The sequence below is a fragment of the Chiloscyllium punctatum genome, chromosome 12 (assembly GCF_047496795.1).
Source record: "Chiloscyllium punctatum isolate Juve2018m chromosome 12, sChiPun1.3, whole genome shotgun sequence".
NCBI classification, from domain to species: domain Eukaryota; kingdom Metazoa; phylum Chordata; class Chondrichthyes; order Orectolobiformes; family Hemiscylliidae; genus Chiloscyllium; species Chiloscyllium punctatum.
In genome coordinates this window covers 47,629,277-47,653,323 of record NC_092750.1, presented here as the reverse complement: position 1 = coordinate 47,653,323, position 24,047 = coordinate 47,629,277, and the positions used below count along the sequence as shown (strand labels likewise).

General features: G+C 37.8%; 1 protein-coding gene across 3 annotated transcripts in view; it reads left to right on the top strand.

The window, feature by feature from the left end:
* The window catches only part of uba3 (ubiquitin-like modifier activating enzyme 3), a 35,927-nt gene extending 12,085 nt beyond the window's left edge, over nucleotides 1–23,842 (top strand). For 2 of the 3 annotated variants that reach the window (XM_072582522.1, XM_072582523.1), the window contains 13 exons: nucleotides 347–427; nucleotides 2,502–2,545; nucleotides 6,350–6,414; nucleotides 7,150–7,305; nucleotides 7,916–8,018; nucleotides 13,445–13,558; nucleotides 13,635–13,688; nucleotides 18,005–18,041; nucleotides 18,138–18,219; nucleotides 18,841–18,941; nucleotides 20,769–20,832; nucleotides 20,932–20,986; nucleotides 23,012–23,842. In XM_072582522.1, the coding sequence (XP_072438623.1) occupies nucleotides 347–427; nucleotides 2,502–2,545; nucleotides 6,350–6,414; nucleotides 7,150–7,305; nucleotides 7,916–8,018; nucleotides 13,445–13,558; nucleotides 13,635–13,688; nucleotides 18,005–18,041; nucleotides 18,138–18,219; nucleotides 18,841–18,941; nucleotides 20,769–20,832; nucleotides 20,932–20,986; nucleotides 23,012–23,100 (1,045 nt within the window). In that variant the 3' untranslated portion in view covers nucleotides 23,101–23,842. Of the gene's footprint in view, nucleotides 1–346; nucleotides 428–2,501; nucleotides 2,546–6,349; nucleotides 6,415–7,149; nucleotides 7,306–7,915; nucleotides 8,019–13,444; nucleotides 13,559–13,634; nucleotides 13,689–18,004; nucleotides 18,042–18,137; nucleotides 18,220–18,840; nucleotides 18,942–20,768; nucleotides 20,833–20,917; nucleotides 20,987–23,011 lie in introns of all 3 variants that reach the window. The other variant, XM_072582524.1, reaches the window with a different exon arrangement.
* The last annotated feature ends 205 nt before the right edge of the window (nucleotides 23,843–24,047 follow it).

The window sequence follows — 24,047 nt, the reverse complement described above, 5'->3', positions numbered from 1 at the left end:
TTAAGTGGCAATTCACAAAAGCTTAATTTATAAAAGTTATGTAAAATTTAAATGTTTTGCCTTATTTAGTTCAAATGGTTTCATTTTAAAGTATGTGCAAAAATCTTGTGCTCATTTGCTTTCTTTGTGTAGTGTTTACCCAGTACGAAGGAGTATATGATACAAAAAGTTAGGTATGGCACTGTCTGAATCTGACTGCTTGAACCATGACATTCTTGAGGAATCTTCGTGTGCTAATATGTTTGGAACATCGCAATTTTTGAGCTAATTTCTCACCCCCATTACCAATAGATTTTATTGAGTGATATTGATGATTTTCTGTTCTTTTTAACTTTTTTTGAAACAGACCAAAAGATGTAGGAAGGCCAAAAGCTGAAGTAGCTGCTGAGTTTGTTAACAATCGAATTCCTGGTTGCAACGTAGTACCGTATCCTTTATTTAGAAAATAATTTCATTTGCAAAATAAGATGTAATTGGTCTGAAAATGAAGTTGACCTTCAACTGGAAGACCGTAAACCTCTTTTTTTTTATGGAATGCTTATCTATAGCATTAGATACTAGGTTCTTAAAAAAAAAATTCTAAATTGATTGGTTTCCTCTTCTCACCAACCCCTGCCTGACCCAAGGTAATTGAGTTGTTGTAAAATTTAGTGGAGTTTTTTTAAGTGCCCATAATTCTCCACACCGCTGCAATTCTGAAGGGGAACGTGAAATTTGATCTTCGGCTTGTGATATACTGGTTGTATACCAGTGATATACCAGCTGAGCTGGTAGATTTGTTCTCTGAAGTTTTGTCACCATGCTAGGTAACGTTATCAGTGAGCCTCTGATCAAGCGCTGGTGTTCTCTCTTGCTTGCTATTTGTGTCTTGTTCTGTTGTGGTGGGTGATAGCACTTCTGTTTCTGAGGGGTTGGTAAATGGGGTCCAAATCAATATGTTTGGTAATGGAGTTCTGGTTTGAATGCCGGGCTTCTAGGAATTACTGTGTCTTTGTTAAGCCTATCCCAGGATGGATGTATTGTCCCAGTTGAACTAGTGTCCCTCTTAGTCTGTGTGTATGTGATGTAACGTGATATACTGTAACATGGTTTGATGTTTGTATCAGTAGATTATTCAGTTTATTATTTTGCTTTGACTTTGTTACTGCTGTTTCTATTTATCTCTTTTCAATTTCATTCTCTTTTCCATTATTTTGTCTTGTACATAAAGTATATATAAACTCAAACGCTTAATATTTGGTCAGTTTTGAGCTTTTCTAATACTTGGTACAGGACAATGCTATGCCTCTTTTTGGTGTAGTGTTGTACTTTCTAACTGTAAGATCTTATGTTCTGCCATAGCACTCTGAGTTAAAGTTGGAAAGGCCGGTGTAGCACAAGTGCAAAAAACAAAGCATTAACAATTAAGCATGTTAATGTGATTCATATAATGATCTCTGTATTTATCTTAGTTCATGTAATCATATACTACAAAGATAGCAATCAACTTGCGTAAATATTTTATTTGTAAGAACTCCATCATCTTCCTGCTACTGCTACTCCAGTAAATACTTCACTTCTTTAAATTAAACTCAAAGACTAAAAGGCTTTTTGCAAATGAGGAATTTGCTATAATCTTTCTGACAGTATTAAATCCTTAGCTAAAACTGCATCTATAAGGCATAATCAACACAGGAGTGCTTGTGCATTAGGAGCTGTGTTGTAATTTATTGGCCCAGATTTTTCCGAGCAGAGAAATAATGACTGTTACCACATACATCTCAAACAGTTGCGAGACTCTGTCTGAATGTTTGCCAGTGGAGAATTTTAGTGATAGGATGTCTGATCAAATGTGGCATCGTTTACATGGGGTCTGCAGCATTTCTGAGCAGGGTAAGCAACAGGGATGTTCTTCAAACTATCACACTGAAGAATACCCACCAACCTATGCATACTAAACAAAAAAGGGATTTTAAAAAGTTCTAACTAATTGAATTTAAATTCACCTTTTGGTATATAGGAGACTAGTTAACTGTCATCTGCAGTATTATATTCAGTCTTAGGCAACACACTTCTAGGCAGGATGTGAATCCATTAGTGTGCGTGCAGAAGATATTTTAGAAAATGATTTTAGAGATGAGAAGTTGGGGACTGTTCTTGGAAAGGAAAAAGCTAAGGGAAGATTTCATAGTGGTTTACAAAATCATGAGGTGTCTGGACAAAATCGATAGGGTAAAACTGTTTCCCCCGCATAGATTTGAGAATCAAAAGTTTTTTTCAAAAGAAGTATAGGTGAGAAACATTTTCACATACTGAGTGCTTTAGGTCTCGTTTAATTGAGGCATTCAAAAGGATATTGATTCTATTTGAATAGGTATCCAACATGCAGGACTACAAAGAAAAGGCAGGAGTTTGACACTGTCAAAATGTTCAAGAAATCTTGTCAGATATGTTCCAAAACTGAAATGCGAATATGCTGTAGTTATGTAATAAGTTGAAACCATTCTTAACTGTATTCTCAGACATTTTAAAAAGATACAAGATTTTAGTGAATCCTTTTACAGACGTAAGTACTGGCTCCATCTGAAATCCAGCAATTTTTTTCAGTTCCCAGTTGTTAACAATGGTGCAAATTCTTTGGATGCTAACCCTATTAAAGTTAGTGACCAAAAATTGTACTTGCAGCTTTATGTGCAAATGTGTTCATTCTGTGATAAATAATACTTTAAGAAGGCCATGTTTAGAATTTATTTGATCATGGAATGCCTTAATCATTATTGTTCTTGAAGCTCAGTAGATCCAACGTAGAATTATATACTTACACTTGAATTTTGTAACAAGATATATGTGCTGCTTTAAGTGGATTCATGGCCCATTGCCATTGTGATTTTCAATATGCTTTGATTTAACCATCATCTAAAAGTTGTGATGACCAAAAATATTTTTTTCCTTTTTCATATTGATGACTTTCTGACTACCTGGCAGGCTATTTTTAGGTTGATTCCCAGCTTTACCCAATTGATCATTCTTAATTTTTATGCCTGGACGGTGGTAGTTATTTGATTGTGATATCGGACATCATAGTCAAGTTGATTTTTTTTTAATGTTACAGGTACAAGTTGAACCAGTGAACTGACCTGAAATAATGTAACTCTTATGATCTCAATAAGTCTTAATTTTTTTTCTGTAATCTGACAACCTAAGTATTTACTTCAAGAATTACACCACAAGGTTCTTCATTCAAAACAAGAATTTTGCTGCACAAAAATCAAAACATGAAAACTAACAACTTCACTCTCTCTGTTATATTAAAAGTACCATGAACACTCACTTATTCAGTAAACTGAACTCCTTCATTCTCTTATTTACACTTCTACACCCCTAATAATTCAAGTTTCTCCACTCAAAAGAAAACAGAAGACTAACCACTTGGTTAAGATTCAACTTTCAGTCACTCATGACCTTCAGTTAACAGGTTTTAAACAATTAGTTTCAACTGTTTCTTACTCAAAAGCATTCTACCTTGTCTTTAACTTGTTCTAAAATTCAGATTTGTCTACTTTAACAAAGTACCACGCTCATACTGTACTCCATGATGTAATTAACTTTTTGTTGATCCTTTTCTATTTTTTATGTTCCAGTTATTGGAAGAAAACTGCTTTTCTTTGAGGAACCTAGTTTTTAGAGGGAAAATTCCAACCTAACATAAACTATAGCTTTTTTCCCCAAAAGCAAAGAAGGATCACAATGTGCATATCTCAAAAAATCCTTCACGTTAATTAGATTAGAAATTTGCTGTGGCATCCCTGATTTTGGGGAGGGAGTATCTAGTTTCTGGTTCTGAGCTCCACACATTGGCTATTATTGACTTTTGTGTATGTATGGATATGGAATTGATCCATGTTTTGACAACTTAACCTTCTCCCTTAAAAGCTGCTTACCATTCCTATCAAAACTCAATCAAGATTAATAGACTGAGTGTAACTGTTCTATTTTCTCGTAATAAAGCTGACACCTTTCGGAAAAGAGGCAGCTTTAACTAATTTGAAAAGGTTGTTTTTCTCCACCTACTTTGCTGTATTTGAATCATTGTTTTCTTTTACACAAAAAGTTGTATGTTTCTTTCAAGTTTTTGTTTTTTTAAGTCAGTTGCTGAATCTGTGTGGTAGACTAGGGTTAGTAAGATTGGATCACATGGGATCCAGGGGGAGCTAGCTAATTGGATACAAAATTGGTGTGAAAGTTGTGTCTGACTGGAGGCCTGTGACCAGCAGTATGTTGAAGGATCGATACTGGGTCAACTGCTTTTTGTCATTGATATAAATAATTTGGATGTGAATATACAAAGAATGGTTTGTAAGTTTGCAGATGACACCAAAGTTTTTTTTACCAAAATTGGTGATGTCTTGGACAGTGAAGAAGATTCTCAGTACGATAGTACTGGGATCCAGTGGGCTGAGGAGTGGAAGATTAAGTTTAATTTAGATAAATGTGAGGTGTTGCATTTTGGCAAGGCAAGCAAAGATCGGACTAGTACAGTAAATGTTAGAGCCCTGGGGAGTATTGCTGAACAAAGAGCGAGTGTTACAGATCCATATTTCCTGAAATGTGGAGTCGCAGGTAGACAGGATGGTGAAGAAAGCTTGGTACGCTTCCCTTCATTAGTCATGACATTGAGTAAAGGAGTTAGGAAGTAATGTTGCGTCTGTGCCACACATTGGTTAGGCCACTTTTGGAATACTGAGTTCAGTTCTAGTCACATGTTGTTAAACTTGAGAGGATGCAGAAAAGATTACAAGGATGTTGCTGGGACTGGAGGGTTTGAGCTACAGGGAGAGGCTGAACAGGCTGGGGCTTTTCTCCTCTGGAACGTCAGAGACTGAAGGGTGACCTTAGAGGTTTATAAAATCATGAGGAGCATGGATTGGGTGAACATCTGAGGTCTTTTTCCCAGGGTTGGGGAGTCCAAAGCTAGAGGAAAGGTTTAAGGTGATAGGGGAGTGATTTCAAAAGGACCTAGTGGTCCGTGTATGGAATGAGCTACCAGAGAAAGTGATGGTTGGGTACGATTACAACATTTAAAAGGCATCTGAATTGGTTTATGAATAGGAAGGGTTTAGAGGGATATGGACCAAATGCTGGCAAGTGGGACTCGTTCAGATTAAGATGCCTGGTTGACAGAGATGAGTTGGACCAAAGGTCTGTGTCCATTCTCTAAGACTTTATGGCACTTAAGTCATGGTGCACTAACTGTACCTAGAGTTACTGTATTTATAAAAGTGCAGTCTTCAAAGTGAGAGGTTAAACTGAGTTGATTATATCAAATTAGACAATAGACAATAGATGCAGGAGTAGGCCATTCTGCCCTTCGAGCCTGCACTGCCATTCAATATGATCATGGCTGATCATTCCTAATCAGTATCCTGTTCCAGCCTTATCTCCATACCCCTTGACTCCACTATCTTTAAGAGCTCTATCCAATTCTTTCTTAAATGAATCCAGAGACTGGGCCTCCACTGCCCTCTGGGGCAGAGCATTCCACACAGCCACCATTCTCTGGGTGAAGTAGTTTCTCCTCATCTCTGTCCTAAATGGTCTACCCCGTATTTTTAAGTTGTGTCCTCTGGTTCGGCACTCCCCCATCAACGGAAATATGTTCCCTCCTGCCAGAGTGTCCAGTCCTTTCATAATCCTATACGTTTCAATCAGATCCCCTCTCGGTCTTCTAAACTCAAGGGTATACAAGCCCAATCGCTTCAGTCTTTCCGTGTAAGGCAATCCTGCTATTCCAGGAATTGACCTCGTGAACCTACGCTGCACTCCCTCAATAGCCAGAATGTCTTTCCTCAAATTTGGAGACCAGAACTGTACACAGTACTCCAGGTGTGGTCTCACCAGGGCCCTGTACAGCTGCGGTACCCCACTGGTCACTGCCTGCCGTTTCGAAATGGAGCCGTTAATCACTCCCCTTTGTTTCCTATTAGCCAACCAATTCTCTATCCAATCTAGTACTTTGCCCCCAATCCCGTGCGCCCTAATTTTACTCACTAAATTAGTACTAAAAGTTATTATGCTAAATAGAGAAGCAAGCTTTCCTTGGTTCTGATCAGTTTTCCTTTCAATCCAAACATTTGAAAAATAATTGGTCATTCTGTGGAGTTTTGTGTGCAGAGTTATTGTTGTGTTCACTTTAGATTCAATCATTGGCCTCATTATTTGTTTGCACGCTATTTTGAAATATTTAAGAGACTTGATATTGTACTTTTATTGAAAATGTTTATTTATCTAGCTGGAATGTGGAAATCAGTGACTAATAAAGGAGGAATTCAATTCAACTCACTCATTGTAAAAAGTACTACTTTTGTTTCAGAATTTCATATCGTTATTAGTGGATTAGATTCTATCATCGCCCGACGATGGATCAATGGGATGTTGGTATGAATCGTAACAGTAATAACTTAATGGCGAATAGCAATTACTTGGGAACAATTAAATAGCAACAATCCAGTGAAGAAATTCACAAAACATCATAAGAACAAATTTTAGGTGTAGTGGAATAGGCCCCCAAATACCAGATGAGTTTAAGACACAAAATGTTGAACTCCTCATTCAGCAGGTCAGGCTTATGAAGATAGGACTAAATTAAGTTAATAGTCATCAACCTAACAAGTTACCAGACAGCATCTTGTCATACCTCTTTTTGCAACTGGTTTTATTGTTTCCTTTCTTTTCCCCAAATGGATAATCTGGGCACTCGATACATTTGTAGTTATTTTGATCGTCCTGTTTGGATCTGTTATAACACATCTTTTGAGGGGGGAGGGGGTTGCAGATTCATATTGAGCTTGACCCTTCTAGCCCAGAGGTTGCTGTGCAATAAGTGCTGTTTCTGGGCATTTGTAGATATTTTCTTATCACCTGTTCAGAGTTCTTACTACTCACCTCCACAGCAGGTGGGACTTGAAACTGGGTCTCTTGGCCCATAGATAAGGATACTACCAGTGCACCTCAATGGCCTTTCTAGCCATTTGTATTCTGGTTATTGACAGTTTGACATTCTTGAGAGTTTGAATGATTGTAATAATAACAATGTGCTTTAATTAAGTGATTATTTAAATGAAGATAGTGAAAAACATTTTTCTTAATAAGAAACATCTTTATTTTTCATAGATATCACTGCTGAACTTTGAAGATGGAACACTAGACCCAAGCTCCATTATACCATTGATTGATGGTGGGACCGAAGGGTTTAAGGGTAATGCACGTGTTATATTGCCAGGACTGACAGCATGTATAGAGTGTACACTGGAATTGTACCCTCCTCAGGTAACTTCTAGGTTTGTGAAAATATTACTGATCCAGTCTTTGGGACCTGATCAGTTAGAGATTGAGGTTACCAAAAACAAAACTTGCCTCCTGTTTCAAATATTTGCATCTAAGCCTGTTTCTGGTTCAGTGTTTTCATATAATGCCGGTCTCTGATTTCTTACTTACATTTCTCAATTTTGATCTTCAGCCTGCTTTTTTTTTTAACCACTTGACTACATGTTCTTTTGATTTCCCCTGTCAAATCTGATGAAGTCCTATTTGATACAATCATACCTATTTCATTTTCTTTCTAAAATGCAGTTTTTATTGATGGTAACATATTTTGGATCAGTATATGTTATTTCATTCTAACACACAGCAGATTCTTGGGTTTTTTTAAAGTTGCTCTACTTTTAGTCACTGAAAGACAAGTCAGAAAAGTTATTTTTCCTCTTGCCTTTTCCTTAAATCGTGTGTTTGAAACATGGAATTGATTTTTTAGTGAATTGTATCATTTTTGTTTTATCATCTGAGAAATATTAAACATTATTTTAGTTAACCGTCTGTTTGTCAGTTAGCGTAAATCCTGAATTTTGAGATGAAAATAGTTTTACAATTTATTTTACAGATTAACTTTCCCATGTGTACCATTGCTTCTATGCCCAGGCTTCCAGAACATTGTATTGAATATGTCAGAGTTTTGCAGTGGCCAAAAGAAATCCCGTTTGGAGGTACAATTAACTAAATTAATATTTTGGATTTGTTGATAACATTCTTAAAAAGAGCATATGCACTGAAAAATCTAAACTCTGCCACTCCTTCACTTTTGCTTTTGTGTTTCAAAATTATACTATTCATAAATAATATACAGTCACAAACACAATTCAATCCTATACAATAACATATCAAGAAAATGTTGGAGTTAGATTCTATCCAAACAAATCAAAGGCATCTCTTACGTGAACCAGATTATGTTTATATGCATTTGAGGCACCAGGAAGGCCTGATGACTGAACAGACCCCTTATTTAACTTCGGCAGAAAGACTTCAGACGATGGTCTTTCCTAGTTCTGCCTTGACAGCAACTGTCACAAGCTTTAGTGCGTCCATCAGTAGATAGTCCTGGACCTTGGAATGTGCCTGTCTGCAATATTCAGTCAGGGTCAACTTCTTGTTCTTGAAGGCCAACAAGTTTTGGGCAGACCAAAGAGTGTCTTTCAGAGTTAATGGTCCTCCAGGCACAGTCAATTTTTGTCTAGAGCACAGAGTCCTGTGTCATGGAGCGGCTCAGGAGGGGCCTCAGCAAAAATTAAAGTGAATGACCGAAACATTATGCTAGTCAGTGAAAGTTCACACTCAAATGTTTGCATTACTTTAATATTAGTGTTCAAGGTGATGACTATTATTAGTAGTTATGTAAATGAGACATTTGTCATTTGGCTAATTTTTAATTTGTGCATCTTGCTGGAGGTTTGTTTTTAAAAAGAAAATGCACATTTCCTGTCAAAATTGGGGAACTGAATCCAGAATTGCCATGGAAGGAGTCACTCTGTTCCTTTTAACCTGGTTACTCCAGCTCCTCCAATCACCGGTTTCCTCCCTTCAGGTCTGTCTGCTCCTTTAGAGACTAAATCTAAATCTCTGATTGGAGGACAGTTCAGTGATTGAAAAGTAGCAGCCTGAGATTGGCAGGTGGTGAGTCTTCAGGGAAAGAGAGGTAAGGGGCAACCAATCTCTTTAAAGATTTAGGGAGTGGCAGGAGAGGAAGGAAAGATGATTCAATAATTGCTTTCAATAACTTCTAACACGAGGCTGGAAAAATGGAGACTGGAAAGAAAATAGTTTATTCTCCGTTTAGAATTATAAACCTGATTGAGTGACATTTGCACCGGGCATAATTGCTTTATCTTAATGTCAATTTCTACAAAGAGATTACAAGATGTATTAAAGAGAATAAGAATGTCCTCTATCTAAGTTAAGTTAATCTGCATCTTAAAATGGTGTTGGGCCTCGCAGATGACTTCGGCTGCCTCTCCCTACCCCTGCTGCTAAACCATAGTTCAGAGAAATGTAACTTCTCCCACCTGCTGACACTGTGGTCCTGATGAAGATGGATCTTGTCATCAGCCACATGATATTGAGATAATTGATCATCTGGCCTCCACCACCTTTTACAGTCTCTTCATCCACTTGTATAGGACTCCTTTGCCTGCTGTCTGCCCTATTCTTTTCAGTAACATGCTTTTTAAAATGATCTTTAACTGGGTAATTTGTGTGTGTATGTATGTTTGCCTGTCTCTCTCTCTCTGTCTCTCTCTCTCTGTCTCTCTCTCTCTCTGTCTCTCTCTCTCTCTGTCTCTCTCTCTCTCTGTCTCTCTCTCTCTCTGTCTCTCTCTCTCTCTGTCTCTCTCTCTCTCTGTCTCTCTCTCTCTCTGTCTCTCTCTCTCTCTGTCTCTCTCTCTCTCTGTCTCTCTCTCTCTCTGTCTCTCTCTCTCTCTGTCTCTCTCTCTCTCTGTCTCTCTCTCTCTCTGTCTCTCTCTCTCTCTCTGTCTCTCTCTCTCTCTCTCTCTCTCTCTCTCTCTCTCTCTCTCACTCGCACACACACCCCTGTCCTCCCACTCTTCCGAGTATCACCGGTTGTTACGACACTGGGTAAACCCTCCTGCTTAATTTAAAACCAGCAACACAGAAAAGATTTATCCCATGCAGTAATCTGTAAAAATCGAGTGGCCAAGAACTATTTAAAGTAAAAATTAACAACTTTATTTCTTAAAGTATAACAGTGAATAATTAACTAACCATGATTTACAATTTCTTTCTCTAAACTAACTTTTAGCTTCCCTTCTTTAATAGTCCGATGAAACTCCCAATTAAAATTTACAAAACAACACTACCTATCTCAAAATCATGCAGCTGTAGGTTCTTGTCTTCGGATCTTCCTGTGTCTTCTTTCCTCCTTGTTAGGAATTTCTGCTTACAGGTTACTGATCAAAAAGGGACGTCTGAGAGATTTTTTCAAGCAGTCTCTTACATGCTAGGACGCGGCAGATCTCCTCTCAACTGTTCAATTTTCCCCTGCCTTATACTCCAGAGCATCGGATTATGTCTTTGGCTTTTAAGATTGTCCATATACTCAATTCAAACTGGATCGGAGTTTGATATGTTTCAAGTATAATTTTAAATTGATTGGCTGAATTCAAATTTGTTTTAGTCCCCAAGCAACGAACTAATCAAGTTGTTCGACCCAGTGTTACATTGTTATCGTTTTTGAGTATACTTGATGCTGGGTCCGATAGTTCTGCTGCCTTTAACTCTCTTAAAGGTATACCCACATCTTCATAACACTGGTACAATAAGTCAAGCTACTCGGTAGTTAGATTTAGAATTTAAAAAATGATCCCCAGTCTCTCCATCTCATTTGGTTTGCAGTCCCACCATTCAAATGGCCTGGAATATGTCTATGTCACCACAGATGATAAAAACAGCAGTAATTTTCTGACCCCTTTTTTGTTCAGTTCTAGTGTATTTTGCCCTTCATCCAAGACATTCCTTGTTCTCTATAGGTCTCTGTTCAGTACACCCATTGGAAAATTAGTGGCCTTCAACCATGTTTTTGCCAAGGTTTGCGTAACAGCATCACACACTACAATAGCAAATATATTTGCTAGGTTGCTGTAAATGTTTATTTGGCTGCCAAACTAGATTTCTTGATTTGATTAAATTAGATTTCCTACAGTATGGAAACAGGCCCTTCGGCCCAACAAGTCCACACCGACCCTCCAAAGAATAACCCACCCAGACCTATTCCCCTACCCTATATTTACCCCTGACTAGGGTTCCAATGTCTCATGAAGTGGTCAGGCTACCAAATGATCACAGGACACCAACATTAACACTTGCAGGAGAAAGCTAACCATTTACGATTCTTAATGATGCTAAACTCAATGTGCATTGAAACCTGTTTGGTGTCTTTGAGTTGTACCTACTTGCTGCATTCCAGTTTTTTAACAAGATCATTGTAAGAAAAAATTCTACTTTATGGTTTTCCTATTTTACAACTCGTAGCCTGAATCATCCTGAATTTCATTCATTTTATACCAAAGTTACCATTTCATCTCCGAGTCGTACAGTCTTAGAATCATACAGAACAGAAACAGACCCTTTGGTCCAACCAGTCCATGCTGACCAAGTCTCCCAAACTAAACTAGTCCCACTTCCCAACATTTGGTGCATATCCCCCTAAACCTTTCCTCTTCTATCAGATCAAATGTCTTTTAAATGTTCTAATTGTACATGCATTTTGTATAAGCTTGAATCATAACGAGTATTGATGATAAATCTTTAGCCATAAAGCCGAAGGACATTTCTTGCCTCTTGGAGGGAGTGGGGAAGCAGAGGTGTGATTAGCCAAACCTTAATTTGTGATCCTGTCTGTGAAGCTGAAAGGAATGGGATTGGATATTCTGAGAGCAGATAATGAATGTTCCTGAGAGGGAGTTCACCCATCCTGACTCGTTATACAATGTGTAGCTTCCTCTAGACCCTGTGGAAGAAGGTAAATCCTGTTTGGTTGTTTCTTGAGCATACTGTCAAAAGTGATTTGACAGAATGCCTCATCACCAGAACTTCCCAATGGGCGCCAACACATCTCTTGGTGTTGAGAAGGTCACTATCTGTGAGGTCCTTCATGTATGCCTGGACACTCTGTGCCACTGCATGCTACTCTTGAAGCAGCTAAGGTGGGGTCTAGTAAAGACTGTTGCATACCACCACCTTCTTTTGCAAAGAAGTCTGGAGAGAGATGCAGTGGTTTTTGTCAAGGTTTGTCCCGAGCAGCTCTGTGATGCTGGACTCTGCTCTATGTTCTGTTCCCCAGAAGATTTACTGAGACAAACAACAATTGCGCTTGGAGGACCATCAATTTGGTGAAAGATGCCCTATGGTCTGCCCGGAACTTGTTGGTCTTCAAAAGCAAGAAGTTGACCTTTACCAAGTGTTGCAAACTGGCACATTCCAAGGTCCAGGACTGAGCGCTGAGAGTCGCACTAAAGCTAGTAGCAGCTCCTGCCAAGTCACAGTGGGAACAGACCATCGAAGGTCTTTCTGCCAAAGTACAATGGGGGTCCATTCAGTTATTGGGCCCTTTGTGTCTCCAGTGTCTGTAAATATAATCTTGTATAAGTAACAAACACCTTCAGTTTGTTTGTTCTATATTTGTAAAGATTCTGTACAGAATCGCACTAGTCTAGTGACTAATCATTCATAAAAAAAAAATCTATTTTAGAAATGAGAAAAATAAAAAAAGTCACAACAAAAAAATCCCTGTACTTTGTCCTCATCGTCCTCCTGAATTGCCAGCTATTAACTGTGCTGGACTCCCTCTGCCAGTGAGCTGGCCAATTTCTGGAATGTGCAATCCAGGAAACTGTTCTGATGCACTGCAGTGACTCCAGCTGTCCTTCAAGCTCAGAGATTCTGTGTTGAAACTCAACTAGCAGAAGTTTCCATATGGCATGGGAATTGAAAGCAACATGTCTCAGCTATCAATCTCTGATTGAATTTAACTAGCAAGTTGTTTCAGCTATTCATTTTAATTAGTATCTCTGGACCTCGGCTGTCAAGCCTTGTGATTTCCCCTTCTCTTGGATTACTTTGTTCTTTTTATAAAAAGAACAGCACTTCTCACCTCACTTCAACCTTAAAATTCTCCCACGTTCTAACTTCCCAGATTTGGTACTCTGTAGAAGTGGACTTGCAACAGGTTATAGAATTGGTTTAATCACTTTCTGTTCCAACTGGATGTGAATCTTAGGCAATAACTATCCATCATTCAGCAATTGCAGCTAAATAGAAAATCTTACTCAGAATTGATATCAGATGTTATTAGAAACAGAAAAATTCTCACGCATGCTTGTGAGATTGTCTTTTATAGGTGATGTTTTGGCACATTGGCTTTGCAGGCCTTTCTTGCAAATATCTAGTATTGTATTCAAGAGGGTTTGAAGTGGAAGTGTTCTAATTCTCAGTGTTGGTTTAATTTACTGAATCAGAAAATATTGAGCAGTTTTGTGGCTTAATTTTGAGATTTCACTTATATCTAATGCACTCTGTACAATATGCTTTGTTATCAAAATGAAGAATTTTGTTTTTCCTACAGAGGGCGTTGCACTGGATGGTGATGATCCCGAGCATATACAGTGGGTTTTTCAGAAATCACTTGAAAGAGCTGCTCAGTTTAACATAACTGGTATAACATATAGGCTTACTCAAGGTATGTCCTACAAAATAGGAACATAAATTTGTAAGTTTGAATACATATTGATGCGACTTTTTATTGTTTGTTCCAGGTGTTGTTAAGAGAATTATCCCTGCAGTAGCATCTACCAATGCAGTAGTTGCAGGTAAAGTTAATGGTTAAGTAACATTTTGAACTGGGCTTTTTTGCATGGCATTAAGAGATGGATGTGAGGTTTATATTTATGGAAACATGAAAGTACAGTGTCAGAGCAAGTTACCCAAGTTAGTTTTACCAGTATTAAATGTTCGATACTGCTTTAAAGAGACCAAGAAACTTTAAACAGTTCCGTGCTTTACAGCTATCAGAATGGTTTGTCCTTAACTAATGTTCCAATTGGTAAAAGGGTCGCAAACACAAGATCAGTGACAACATGGGAAAGTTCTTTTTATGCAGCTACTGGTTAAGATCTAGAGCGTGTGGTTGTGTAGTGGAGGCAGGTTCAATCTTAGCTTTGCAAGTGAAATGGGTAGCAATGGGAGAGAGAAAATTTGCTTGACAACAGAAAATGCCAGGAGAGTGAAACAACATAAACTCCCCTTGCAGGGAACCAGTGTGGTCAAGACCGATCAAATGGTGTCCTTCTGAGTAGCAACCATTCTCTGATCCTGAAATTCTGAATCTTTATGATCTATAGTGAATGGATAGGCCATTGTTTTATTTGTTAGGAGGTTTACTTCAAACTACAACAGCATTTAATTATATAACCCCCTTAATGTAATGAAATATTCAAGACGCTTTGTAGAACTAGTAAAAGCAGTATGACAGAGCCAGGTAAGGAGCTGTTCAGTCCAGGTAAAGACCTGTTCAAAAACGCCAATTTTGAGTGTCAATTATGAGAAAAGTGAGGTAGAGAGGGGGGTGTGGGGAGGGAAGTCCAGAGCCTGGGGCCTAAGCAATTGAAGGCGCCACTGCTAGTGGTGAAGGAATTAGTATTAGTTATGGGCACATTAACATTAGAAGAGCACAGAGATCAGCAATGTGGAGTTGGAGGAGTTAAAGCAATGGTGGAGGAACGATGTCTTATTTGAATTTGACGATTAGAATTTTAAAATTTGATCATTAGTCAGTGTTGGTCAGCAAGCACAGGGCATACATCCAGAGCATTTCTTCTGAGTGAACTGGCAGCAATTTAACCACACTTTTTTTTATAAGCAATCATGGTAGATGCTAGAACTATTGCATTTCTGACAAGCAAATGCAAAATCTGGTTCATGGCAGCTAACAGGTAGCAAGTACAAATATTTTTCTGTGTAACTTTCTTACATCATCTGTTGTTTGTGTAATGTGTTCCGGCATGGGACTGATTACTGTGAGACATCAAATTGGAAGTCACATGACACTAGGATATAGTCCACTAGATTTATTTGAAATCACAAGCTTTTGGAGCACTGCTCCATTGTTGAGTGACAGAGGAGCAGCAATCTGAAAGCTAGTGATTTCAAACAAACCTGATGGACTATAGCTTGGTGTTGTGTGACTTCAGACTTTGTCCACTCCAGTCCAGCATCGGCATCCCCACACCAAATTAGTCAGTGGTTCTCTCAAATTACAGAATTGGTATCGCTGTCAGAGCGAGGTTATGTTCCCAGCAGTTTCAGCTGGTTTTGTTCATAGCTCCTGAAACTAAAGAGCCATGTGTGAAGCAACTGCTCTGCATTCTAATCTCCTTTTGTATTGTATTCCAACTTTGTATTGGTAAGATTTTCAACCTAGAGAAACAAATTCTTTAGACAGGTAAAGGCTTTGATAAAACAACGTTACAGGACTGAATGCTTCATGTTTAGTATTGTTACACTATTAATATTTACTAAATTTGGAATTAAAATCCTATATTTACAATTAGATGGCACTTCAGTGCTGAAAGGATGTCTGTGATGTTTACTCTCCTTCTGAAGGAGTAATGGAAGTTCTAATTCGAAGCAGAACCAAACTACCTGGACACCCTAAGCCTATACTGTCATTCAGTAAGATTATTGCTGATCTGGACAAACCTGCCTGTCCTAATAACCTCTAATCCTCTTGCTTATCACGGATCTGTCTAATTCTGCCTTACAAATATTTAAGAACTTTGCTTCTGCTGCCTTATCAGGAAGAGTGTTCCAAAGACACTCACCCTGTGAGGGGGAAAAAAATGTCTCCTAATCTCTCTTTTACGCTCTTCATATACCCTTAAGCCTAGAATCTCCACAAGATGATACATCCTTTTCAATGCACCCTATCAAAATCCCTTAGGAACTTGTGTTTAATACATTTTGAAATTCACTTCTCTAAAATTCAGCGTATATAAGCTTAGCATGTTCCGACTTTACTGTTAAGACAACTCCCTCCCGCATTCCTGCTATTAGTCTAGCAAATCTTCTCTAACTACTTACTATGTGTTTATATTCTTCCTTAAATAAATAAGCCAATACTGTACACAGTACCCTGTGCTCTGTATGACTGAAGCATTATATCTCTACTTTTTATTCTATTCCCCTCGCAATAAGGAGCTTTCTGAAATACTTGCTGTATTTGCATATAAGGCATCCAGATGTCTCTGCATCTGATCTCTGCAATCTTTCATTATTTAGATAATATGCTTATTTTTTATTCTTCTTGTCCTTCACATTTTCCCACCTATTTCAATGATATTTGCCAATTTTCTTAACTACTTTCTCTCCCTTTACAGCTTTCATATATCCTCTTCAAAACTTACTTTCCTATCTATCTTTGTCACCAAAAATTGTAGTAACCACACTTTTATCCAATTAATTTATATAAGTGGTCAAAAGTTGCCAACTTCCTAATAAAAGAAATTAAGTTAACTGGTCTGTAGTTTCCTGCTCCATGTTTTTCCCTTTTGAATAAAGGAGTTAAATTCATTTTTACCAATCTAAGGGAACCTTTACTGAAGCTAAAGAATTTTGGAGTATTAAAACCAATGCATCAACCAGTCTTGCCATTTCTTTTATGACCTTAGGATGAAGGTCAGTGGTTTGTGAGAGTATGTCAGCTTGTAGCTTACTGAATGTACTCCTATTATTACTTGGTGATTGCTTTCTTATTTATTCTTCCTTCCCTTCCAATTCCCAATTTATAGCTTTTTCTGGCATGTTACTTGTATTCTTAGGTGAAAACTAGTGCAATATACATGCACAGTGTGTTTTTGCATTACTTTCCCAGACACACTTTTAATTAGAGCATTGCTCAGTTGGTTAATTCCTTTCTTTTTTAATATTTATACAAATTCTTACTATCGTTTTATATTTCTTTCTCAATTTTTTAAACACTTTTTTTACTTTTTCTATTTAGTCTTTTGACCTGCATCTTATGCAGTGTATTGTACTATTTCAATTTTTTTAACCTTACTCTGAATAGTTATCATGTTTCAGGACAAAATGCAATATTCTAGGGAGAAAAATTCAAGTTTGATGCTACTTTTAAAAATGAAATTGTCTGAAACTTCAGTCAATAGAGTGCTGAGCAACCATGGCTGAGTTCAGTATTCCATGTCTTAATGGAATTGTGGTGTAATTGGTTGCATAATAAATCTCCCATGGGGGGGAATAAAAGGCTTGCAGTTTTTATTACATTTTGGGCCATGTAAAGTTCCCTCAATGAGATATGGATTGATCCCTGAATGACAATGAATATACTTTAAAAAGAACTTCTGGAATATCTTTATTGCAATACCCAGTGAAAACAACAGGTGGCAGCCTGAGTGTCTCATGAACCATGAACCAATCAGATATGAACAGGGAGAGCAATTCTGACACATCATTAGTTACTACTTCTGTTTTGTGGCTTAGCATTGTAATACCAGATTTAAATAAACTTATGCTTAGAACGCTGTCTTAAAAAGTTGTCTAGTCCATCATAAAATTGCAAAACAAAATATAAACAAGTAAATAACAATTTCAAAACTTATTAAAGGCCACCTTAATCAAATTTTGGCAGAAGCTGGATACCACATTTACTTTAGGACTATAATTTTGTTAATTTTGGTTATTACTTGCAGGTTGAATGTGTTAAGTTTTGGTGGCACGGTAGCTCAGTGGTTAGCACTGCTGCCTCACAGCACTAGGGACCTGGGTTTGATTCCAACCTCTGGTGACTGTGTGTGGAGTTTGCATATTCTCCACATTACTGCATGGGTTTTCTTCAGGTGCTCTGGTTTCCTCCCACAGTCCAACGATGTGCAGCTTCGGTGAATGGGCTCTGCTAAATTGTCCGTAGTGTTCAGGGATGTGTAGGTTAAGTGCATTCGTCAGGGGAAACGTATAGTAGAAGGGCAATGGGTCAGGGTGGCTTACTCTTCGGAGGGTTAGTGTGGACTTTTGGGCCAAATAGCTTGTTTCCATGCTATAGGGATTCTAAACATTAAATGTTAATTTTGAGACAATATAGAGCTTTTTAAATTAAAGTTTTTTTTTTCCTCAGCTGTATGTGCAACTGAAGTCTTCAAAATTGCATCAAGGTAAACTTTTTAAACATTTATTAAACATTGGTCCTGACTTTCATAATCATGTCTGTTTGCAATAAAGGTTTAAATTGCACAGTGTTACTTTTTCAGTGCATATATTCCTCTGAATAACTACTTGGTGTTCAATGATGTTGACGGCCTTTACACATACACGTTTGAAGCAGAACGTAAGGTGAGTATCTGACTTTATAATGTGATAGAAAAACCTTTATCTGTTGGGTGTGATATGCAAGTCACCACTTTATTCTATATTTTTTTTAATTCCACTTTTAATTTTGAAACTCTTTCAAGTGTGAATATCTGAAAGAGTGTAGCCATCAGAACTAAGTATTTGTTTTTGATGCATTAAGTCCTGACCCACGCGGGTGATGAAAGTGCCGAGGGTCCTAACCCCTGCTTCATAGCAAAGATGTGAAGGAGACTTTGGTTTACACTCTATAATGCTGTACAGTATTGTATAGGCCAAAGTGGGTAGGTGGGAGCACTGCCCCATGAAGTAAATGAACAAGACAATACTAAAGCATAAAAAGTGAACTTTTTACCCTTTAGGTGTGAGGCTTGGAAAATACTATTAAGATGCATCTTCAGTTATGACATGCCCAACCTTATGTAGTGAACAACATAGAGTACGTCAATAAAAATGATTTTGTAAATGTTTTTCTATAAATTTACAAATTGAAATCCATTAATTTGTTTGAAAGAATGCTTGTTTTTATCTTTTAACTATTGGAAAATGTGAAACGGGGTCTGAGATGGTTCTACATTTTCTATTTTTATACATTTTTCCTTCAAGGAAAACTGTCCTGCCTGCAGCCAGGTACCTCAGGACCTGCAATTTTCACCATCTGCAAAACTTCAAGAACTCCTAGATTACTTGACTCAAAGTGCTTCACTGTAAGTTTCCTTTCAATATTCACCTTCTCCGTTAGGTCTCTGTATGTTTTAGTGTGTCATTCCAGTTGTTGTCATGCGGACATACTGTCATTAACAATTAAGGCTTGGACTGATTTTTCCCATTGAGGATTTGCCTACTTTCTGGTATCAGAGCAAGGAAAGGAACAAGGCAAATGTAGAAGTAGTAATGGAGAGCAAGTTTGCCTATATGTGTATTAGGGAGAGGGAGTGCTGAAAAGAAAATTTGGGAAGAATTTTCAGTTTTAATATTTAAGAAGCTCCTTTCTGAACTGAATTAGAACATAGAACAGTACAGCACAGAACAGGCCCTTCAGCCCACGATGATGTGCCGACCACTGATCCTCATGTATGCACCCTCAAATTTCTGTGACCATATGCATGTCCAGTAGTCGCTTAAATGTCCCCAATGACCTTGTTTCCTCAACTGCTGCTGGCAACGCATTCCATGCTCTCTCAACTCTGTGTAAATAACCCGCCTCTGACATCCCCTCTATACTTTCCTCCAACCAGCTTAAAACTATGACCCCTCGTGTTAGTCATTTCTGCCCTGGGAAATAGTCTCTGGCTATCGACTCTATCTATGTCTCTCATTATCTTGTATATCTCAATTAGGTCCCCTCTCCTCCTCCTTTTCTCCAGTGAAAAAAGTCCAAGGTCAGTCGACCTCTGTTCATAAGTTAAGCCCTCCAGTCCAGGCAGCATCCTGGTAAACCTCCTCTGAACCCTCTCCAAAGCATCCACATCTTTCCTATAATAGGGCGACCAGAACTGGACGCAGTATTCCAAGTGCGGTCTAACCAAAGTTTTATAGAGTGCAACAAGATCTCACGACTCTTAAACTCTATCCCCCTGTTAATGAAAGCCAAAACACCATATGCTTTCTTAACAACCCTGTCCACTTGGGTGGCCATTTTAAGGGATCTATGTACCTGCAACACCAAGATCCCTCTGTTCCTCCACACTGCCAAGAATCCTATCCTTAGTCCTGTACTCAGCTTTCAAATTTGACCTTCCAAAATGCATCACCTTGCATTTATCCAGGTTGAACTCCATCTGTCACCTCTCAGCCCATCTCTGCATCCTGTCAATGTCCTGCTGCAGCCTACAACAGCTCTCTATACTGTCAACGACATGTCCAACCTTTGTGTCGTCCGCAAACTTGCGGACCCATCCTTCAATCCCCTCATCCAAGTCATTAATAAAAATTACATACAGTAGAGGCCCAAGGACAGAGCCCTGTGGAACACCATTCACCACAGACTTCCAGGCAGAATATTTTCCTTCTACTGCCACTCGCTGAATTGAATGAATGAGCTTTATTGTCATGTACTCAAATGAGCACAGTGAAAAGTTTTCAATTTCCCACTCACTCTGCCATCTTGAATACAAAAGTATCTAGGTACAACAGCTTCAGTTATAAGATTAATTACACTGTAATAATGTCACCAATGTATGGAGCCATTTTAGGTACAGAATACCTAGGTACAGTCCTTGCCAGACTTAGTAAGTTTCTCCAACAATTAGTTTTAATTAAACATTTACGTTATTACATGAAGTGGAAATCCCCAATTATTTTGTTCCAAAGAACTGAAGCAACAGTTAGTCAGAACCTTTATTTTTACCTTTAATTGGGCAGTCATTTTAAGTGATGATCGCTACTGTACTAAAGGTATCGTGCACAAAAAAAATGATGTAAGAGTAAAGAAGCAAGGACAGTCCAGCTAATCGTTCACAAATAGTCTTAATAAAGGGAGAGTGAGTGCCCATTTTGATCAATGTAGTAAATTTTGTCCATATTCTACACAGACAAATGAAATCTCCAGCTATCACTGCAACTTTGGATGGAAAGAATAAAACACTGTATTTACAAGTAAGAAATTTATTTTTGTAATAATTCAATTTGCAATGTATAAACAAAAAAATTGAGAGGTTGCTGTATTGAAAGCTCAAGTCAGCTCTCATTTTACAGACTGTAGCATCAATTGAAGAAAGGACGAGACCAAATCTTTCAAAAACTCTGAAAGGTAAGATGTTAAGAGTTGTCAGGATTTTATGACATTCTTCCACCGGGTAAAATGTTGGTGTACTTACAGCTTGCTGAGTGTTGTTCATGTGTAGCTGAGCACTCAGCATTTCTGATTGCTTGATTTTACTAATCAGGATTCCTGAAAAATAAGCATCCTGGAATCCTGAGAGTACTTAAAGTTGATGTATTGCTGAACATTCCAGGAATATATTTATGATAAATACAGCATGTTGAGAGCTAAAGAGAGATGAAATAACTGTTTCTCATTTTGTCAAGAATTTTTGCATTCACATTTCCATTAAAGCAACAGTTTATTTTGGAGGAAAGGGATTTAGTTTTTAAATTGTTTCAGTTTACTGATTTGTAAGTATACAAAATGCGAGAGAGGAGCTGACCTTCTGGTCCGTTATGCCTTTCTGTCCCTTGTGTTGCCTGAAGCATTGTGCTTTGATTTGTATTAAATGATCTTGTGCAAATGTTGCTTTACTAAAGTGCCAAGTAATAACCAAATCCAACAAGAAAGAATCTTAAGCATCTTTCTTTGACATTTGATGGCATTTCTATTACTGAATAGAGGCAGTGGTTAGTGGTATTATCACTAGACTATTGATCCAAGTAATATTTTGGAATTTTGAGTTCAAATTGTGCTATGATAGAGGGTGGAGTTTGGATTCAATTACAGTCTAGAATTAAGAGTCTAAGGATGACCATGAAGCTATCGTCAGTTTTGGGGAAAAACCCATGTGCTCCACTAATATCCTGTGCCCTCAAGGGGGAGTGCAGCTTTAATGTCACTTAACTCAGGGCCATCTATGGCAAATTAACTCACATGATTGTCATTCTACACATCCATCCCACAATTCAGTCATTTCCTGCACAGATAGTACATAGTGATAGTTGTATCTTCTATCAACATGATGCATTGCAGCAAACCACAAAGTTAGAAGGTACTTTCAAATGAGCCCTCGGTAAATTGCCAAGGGCTCATTTGAAAGTACCTTCTAACTTTGTGATGAAAACAAATTATTTTTCAAGACTGAGTTACCCTTTGTTTCTTTCTCAGTATAAAGAGATGTACAGCACAGATATAGGTAGTTTGGCTCATCATGTCTGCGCTAGTGAATAACAGCAACAAACTATCCTAATCCTGACTTTAACAAGCGTGCTAATAGAGCTGTTGTCCACTGTGCCACCTTGCAAAAGCTGATTGTCCAACACCACCACCTAATCTCTTTGTGGATCATGACTTTACCACTGAATATCAAGCTGTTATTTCCAGAACTGCTACTAAAACTGTCTCCCCTGGGAATCTCCTTTCCACAGCTCCCCATTTTATAATTCCCCCAACCACATACAGGCTGTTTTTACCTCCTTCCCAAAGTCCAATAACAGGGCTGGCTTGGCATTGTCATCCTGTCCTTGCCCACCCCCCCGACACTTCCTGTTGTCTGTCTTTTCCCACTTGTTCAATCTCTTCCCATTTATTTTTGGAAAAGGTTCTGAAGAAGAGTCAAATCAGATTGGAACATTAACTAGTTTCCTTCGCAGATGCTGCCAGACCTCCTCAGTTTTTCTAACATTTTCTATTTCTATTCCAAACTTGAGAGCTGTAATGTCTAGAGTTTGGGCAACAGATGTGTGGGAGAAGTACAGTTTAAGTTTTGTCCACATCTCTCATCATCCTGACTTAGAGCTGTATTGCCATCCCTTTGCTGTTGATGGGTCAAAGTCCTGGAGTTCTTTTCATAGCACAGTGGTTGTACCTGTACAACATGTACTTAAGTGGTTAACGAAGGCAGCTCAACACCACCACTTTGGCAATTATGATGGCAAGATCAACATTTATTCATCAGCAGTAGTAACATCCTATTAATTAATAGTGTTATTTCAATTCATTACCAACATTGGGAATGCACTTTTTAATAAAAAGAAACTGAGCAGTTTCTAATAAGCATTTGTACTTGTTTGTAGATTTCTTATGAAGAATCAATTTATAACCTCCAATTGACATTTTGTTTTCCAGAATTAGGCCTTACAAATGGACAGGAATTGGCAGTGGCTGATATAACAACACCTCAGACAGTGATTTTCAAACTCCATTTCACCACTTGACTGATTTTGAAAACATTCTGATCAAATTATATAAAAATGCTTTTAGGAGAAGTATTGATATGTTTACCAGTGTACTAAACTTTGTCACTTTCTAACAGACTTGGATTTAAACTGCAGTACCTTTGCTGGTATCACGTCAGACCCTAAATTGCTGAGGGTGCATTGTATATATTATGCTTGAAATGGGGTATGAACGGAATCACCAATGTATTGTGGTAGGAATGACATATATATAGGAAACTGGGGCATGTCATTCCTTTTCTTAATTTCATCAATTGTAATTATTGAGTTAAGATTGTTTTAAGACAGCAAGAAATCATATTGTGTTTTAAGTAATTATTTTTGTCAAATTTTCAAGCAAGATTTTTGTTCTGTTACACAATTCACATTTTATTTATTGAATGGAGTATTAGCTTGAACAAATGTCTGGTTTATTTAAACTTGTATTGCCTAAAGTTCTTAGTTAATTAACTTAAAATCTAGACTTGCATTTCACAAGTAGAAGGTTATCCAGATGTCATATATTACAGTTTTTGGTTATGAATTGTTTTATAATGCTGTAAAGAATGCTACTTTACGCCAAAAATGTCTTTCCTCATGATGTGTAGTACTAAGAAGCGCTATATCAGAAACTGTTGTAACTTTTTTAAAATTCTGAAATGTACAGTATCTTACATCCCTTTGAAAATACTCCAGAAGAAGTTGAGAATACTATAATAAAATGAGCAATAATTCTCTTGGAGAGGGGTTGTGCATTAACTAATAACTTTGGTGTAATATGTCCCAGGTACCTCATACCACTATAGAACAGGTATATAACAGTAAAGCCCAAAGCAATAATCAGTCAGATGAACAAAAGCCTGCTCAGTGTTAGATTTTAAGGTGTCTCAAGGACTAAAGCAACGTAGAGAGGAAGAGAGATGTAGGAAGGAAATTTCAGAGCTTAC